The sequence below is a fragment of the Cucurbita pepo genome, unplaced genomic scaffold (assembly GCF_002806865.2).
Source record: "Cucurbita pepo subsp. pepo cultivar mu-cu-16 unplaced genomic scaffold, ASM280686v2 Cp4.1_scaffold000383, whole genome shotgun sequence".
Classification (NCBI taxonomy): Eukaryota; Viridiplantae; Streptophyta; class Magnoliopsida; order Cucurbitales; family Cucurbitaceae; genus Cucurbita; species Cucurbita pepo.
The window spans coordinates 19,924-24,861 of record NW_019646618.1 but is presented as its reverse complement, the minus strand read 5'-3'; the positions used below and the strand labels follow the sequence as shown (position 1 = coordinate 24,861).

At 34.8% G+C, this 4,938-nt stretch overlaps 1 protein-coding gene across 5 annotated transcripts; it reads left to right on the top strand.

The window, feature by feature from the left end:
• On the top strand, nucleotides 1-4,020 carry LOC111785146. 5 transcript variants are annotated; one of them, XR_002813628.1, is made up of 6 exons: nucleotides 1-139; nucleotides 246-398; nucleotides 475-937; nucleotides 2,114-2,241; nucleotides 2,993-3,557; nucleotides 3,818-4,020. XR_002813628.1 is itself a non-coding variant. In XM_023665608.1 (5 exons), the coding sequence occupies exons 2-5, from the start codon at nucleotides 321-323 to the stop codon at nucleotides 3,452-3,454; spliced, it is 1,131 nt and encodes a 376-aa protein (XP_023521376.1). In that variant the 5' UTR covers nucleotides 1-139; nucleotides 259-320; the 3' UTR covers nucleotides 3,455-3,740. The 5 variants fall into 5 exon arrangements, 2 of the variants coding, with proteins under 2 accessions (XP_023521376.1, XP_023521375.1); XR_002813627.1 differs by having other exon boundaries at nucleotides 3,812-4,020; XR_002813626.1 differs by having other exon boundaries at nucleotides 3,757-4,020.
• Nucleotides 4,021-4,938: the final 918 nt, after the last annotated feature.

Below are 4,938 nucleotides of genomic sequence, written 5' to 3'. Positions count from 1 at the left end.
TACTTTTCAAAATTGCAGTTGAACTTGAGCCCTACGATCGAGCTCCTTCACCTTTCTTCCTTGCTTCTTTCAGAAGCAGAGGGTGAGAGCTTATGGATCATCGAACGAAGCCATGGAATCATTTGGCGTCTTCAATTAGGTGAGCTATGTCCTAGTTTGCTCCGCTGATTCCAACTTACTGTCCATTTTTTCTTGTAGATTTTAGTTACTTAGCTGACCCATGGTGTTTGATGATTTTACTTTAGTTTCTGTTTCTAGGAACTATGGTTTGATGTTGGTGCAAAGGGAAGAGATCTTGTTGTTCTTTTACCTTTGACGTTATGAAGACTCTGTTTCGCATTTCGGTTGGATTCTTTTTGGCGTTGCTAATTTTTTACTGCAGCTTCGTTGATTCCAAGGTACGAGAGGTTCATTTCGATTTTGTAGGATTGAATATTCCATTTCTGTTTAGCATCTCGACGAATTTGAATGTAGGTGGAAGAAACTGCGAACTCCAGTCTAGATTCAAAAACAGTGAATAAAGTAAACGATGCAAGCAAGGACACTGGTTCTAATAAGGTTCTCAATTCTATTTCTGCTGGTAAGGAAAAGAAGGATGAACACCAAGTAAGCGTCTCAAACGGGGGTGTTAAGAGCAGCGGGGATAAAATTAAGAAGGATCCTGAAAGTGAAACAACATCGGAAGAAGGTGCAAATAAAGTAAAGAGTGACGGTGGTTTAGTTGAGAAAGGAAAGAATAAGGGAGAGAAAGAGAAGGGGAAGCCAGTAGATAATTCAGCTTCGAAAGAAGCGTCTAAGAATAGTGAGAAGGACGGCAATTTGGTAACTTCAGCATTGAAAACAAAGGATGGCTCTTCGGGTGAGGATTGTGGTTCATCAAATAAGTGCACTGATGAGGGAAATAAGCTTGTTGCTTGCTTACGAGTTCCAGGAAATGGTATGCATTTATAACAATTTGAGTTTAATTTTCGTTCTAATATGGCACTCTCACCTGTTTTTTGTAACTATTCTAATGCATTTTGCCCCATATATTTCTGCAAGCGGTCGTTCTTTAATCTCTCTGAAATTTTGCTATTATTTTATATCCCTAGTCTGAATATGTGATTATGATTTTAGTAGGTTCCCATGTTCTTGATTTAAAATGTGGGGCTTGCTAGGTGGGATAGGAGCCTATATAATCTTGATCACAGCATAACTTTAGCGTTAGACACCAACTATTGTTCTAATTCCCCCCAATTTTAAAAGTTATAGATTTTCTTTTACAGAATATTCATAGTTATTATTCTATTTGGATTTTCAACACCTGGTGAAATTCCAAGGGTGAGTCGTTAGATAATTAACATTAGTTTAGATTAATTAGTGCTTAATTAGTATTATGGATTTAAAGAGTTATTTGTTTTATTTTCTTTAATAAATAGCAACTTGTGAGATTTGTAAAGGATGTTTTGAAATCATACTTGAAATATAGAACTTTGTTCTAGAGAGTTTTCTCTTAATTTTAGGATGAATTCGCTTGTTTGGCCATGAATTTGCCCTACTCTTAAATCAGCTGCATCATTTCGCACAATTATGGATATGGATAGAAGTCTTAGGAGAATTTTCTTAGGAGAACTTTTTTGCTTCAAGTTCCATGGATTCAACCCAAAAGCATAGATGGACTTGTTAAAGGTGGTGATTGATAGTTCTCTTTCAATGTTTTCCTTTGTGAATCATTTTCCAATCCAACTTCTAATCTGAATAATAACCAATTTTATCTAGCCAACTAAAATCTTTCGAATTTTGATGTTGGTTTCCTTCAACTAATTGGCATCTGGGTACCCACAATGAATGTGCAGCAACCAATTGATATCTAGGGCAATATCAAATCTGATCTCTAAATGATTGGGGTTTCTGTGTAGTGAACCCTAAATGTATGTTAAGAATATTGGTTTTGGACTTTTAGGGATAAAATAATGGGCTTGCTACATATTGAAATTTACATATTCTTACTATCCATGAACCTAACATCTTGCAGCTGTATTTGCCTTTTCTTAGTGCTCTCCATCACAGTAAAGATCTTAGATTATGAATCATATCTATTTATAAATGTATATTTTCGAACACAATGTTGCAGAATCTCCTCAACTTTCGTTGCTAATCCAGAACAAGGGAACAGGTCCTCTTACTGTGAAAATTTCTGCGCCCGATTTTGTTCATCTGGAGCAGAGTGAAGTTCAACTTCAAGAGAAAGAAGATAAAAAGGTATTTGACCCTTACATTTGATGCTTAAGAAAACTAAACCTTAAATAATTAGCTGTTTAAGTTAGATGATTGTTATTTAATGAAAAGATTAACGACTAACCAACCCCCGATCATGTCTTCCAAAAAAGACGGATGATAAGACATCCTCCCTAAGCTCCCAAGGACATTAACATTAGGTATTGTGATGATCGTTCTTGTATCTGAACTTCCAAAATACCAAGCTATCTCTCCAATCCAGGCATTGTAATTGTGGGTAGGGCACTTAACCTTAGAACATTGGCTAAACTGCGAGACAAGCTTATGAGTGAATTATGCGCAGGACATATAGTAATTTGAGGGGAAGAAGACATGGTGAAAATTCTTTGTACTACACTTTCGTTGAAAATGACATTAAAGAACTTTGTACAAGACTCTTCTATTATCTCTGACACATTAAAGAAGATAATGATAACTTGGTTTGCCTCTTGCACCAGTTACCCCGTCGGTCAGAATAACCAGAACTTTGTATACATTTTTTTATGTCAGACTGGTCTTATGCTTCTCTGACAATCCAGCTAACATCGAATAAATAGTCGACAAATTATCCCCATATTTGAATCCAATAAGTGATCACATCTATTTCGTTGATCATGTTACATAATGTCTTCAAAGTACATAGTTTAGATTCTTGTATAATTTGTTTAGCTAATTGTAGGATATATGTGCTAGAGTTTCATCTTAATCTACACATCCAAGTAATCAAATTATGTAGGTAAAAGTTTCAGTCAGCAATGGTGGAGATGGAAAGGCGATCATTCTGACTGCAGGTAGCGGCCGTTGTAGTCTTGATTTTAGGGATCTTGTTGAACTCAATATTGCCAAAGATTCTGATAATCTTCCCAAGTCCTCACGGTTCAGCTACCTGGCAAAGCCACCTATTATTGCATTTTCAGCTTTTGCTATAATTCTGACATTTGCAGCTGCTTCAGTGTTCATTAGCATTCGTCGTAAAAGTTTTGCAAGTAGCAACTCTAAATACCAAAGGCTGGACATGGAGCTCCCTATTTCCATTGGAGGTAAATCCGTTGCTGACAATAACGACGGATGGGAAAACAGTTGGGATGACAATTGGGATGATGACACACCACACAAACCTTCCCTGCCTGTTACTCCAAGTCGTTCGTCGATGGGCCTCGCCTCACGACGGTTGAATAAGGAGAGCTGGAAAGATTAGCCACCAGTGTCAGCTTCACACATTCATACACAAAAGAAAGAAACCGCTCGAATGCAGAATACCGATTATCTGGGGTTTTTCGGTCGGGATTTCATCATTCAAGGTACACTCATCTCTACCCTTTTCCTGTCATTTTAAACCAACAAGCATATGATTGTTATTGTATTTGCATCCAACATCTTCCTTTGGCTATTGGATTGGAGAAGGATGTGGTGGATGAGAACCTCATGATGTCATAATGAATTACTTTTATTATCAATCAACGTATCTCTTAACAATGTTATTATTTTAATATGATTCAGCGATGATTGTAATTACATATAAGATGGCCTGATGTTGGTTATAAATCATGAAAAGTGACAGTCAATGTGGAAGAAAAAACGGCCCAATTAGACAGCTCCACGTGTAATTACAAGTGGCGTCGGTGATGAAACGACGGCTAAGTCACTGCTACAGTCAAACTTACCCATAAACGAGGGCATGAAGGAGAGGAAGACAACCAAACCACTCAGTGTTACTTTATTTATTTATTTTAAATAAATTGATTACAAATATTCTTTTTTATGCTTTTTGGGTATTTCTATTTAATTACCCATTCAAAATACATTAGTTAGGTTGACATTTACTGTTTACTTAATTAATTAATTGGATAAAAACATAATAAAAAAAATTAAATCTGTGATTTAATTTTGGTTTTAATTATTGATAAAGTTGGGAGTCAAAAGAGGAAGTGGCCGTAGCATTAGGGTAACTCTGAAACCCATTTGAAGGAAAGCGATGTTTTCCTCACTGAAATAAATGCAGTTATCCATTATTGTATTATTGTATTATTTTTATTTTTATTTTTTAGTATTATTTGTCACTTTTCTAAACAAGTATATTTGAAAATTGAAACAAAATTTCTTTTAATATTAAACAAAATAATCTTAATCAGGTCTTCATTAAATCATTTTTAAAATAACATAATTGTAGAAGTATATTGCTGTGAAATTTTAGATATATATATTATAAATAGCAACTATTGATATGATATTAAATGTTAAGTAGGCCTACTATTTAGTTTTATACAACCAAATAAAATAGACTTTGGATAGTATTTAAGAAGAATCATGTTATATTCTTCTACCCTTTTCGGCGTATTTGATTGTAATATGGCTTATTTTAGTTATATACATAAGCGTATTTGATTGTAATATGGCTTATTTTAGTTATATATATAAGAGTATCATCACTCGTTCTATATTTCTAAGTCTAGAATATCAATAAGGTGGGACAGAAACGAGGAACCCTTCGCTATACCCATACCCACCTAATATAATCCCTGTCGCCTAGCCCCATATATCCCATAATAAGAAATCTGTTTCTACTCCCTCTCTTATTCCTACTCATGTTCGGTTAAATAAAAATCTCTAAGACATTAATACATACTACAATAAAAAGTATCAAATTCAAACTTAATAAATATTTTGTGATTTTGTATTTTG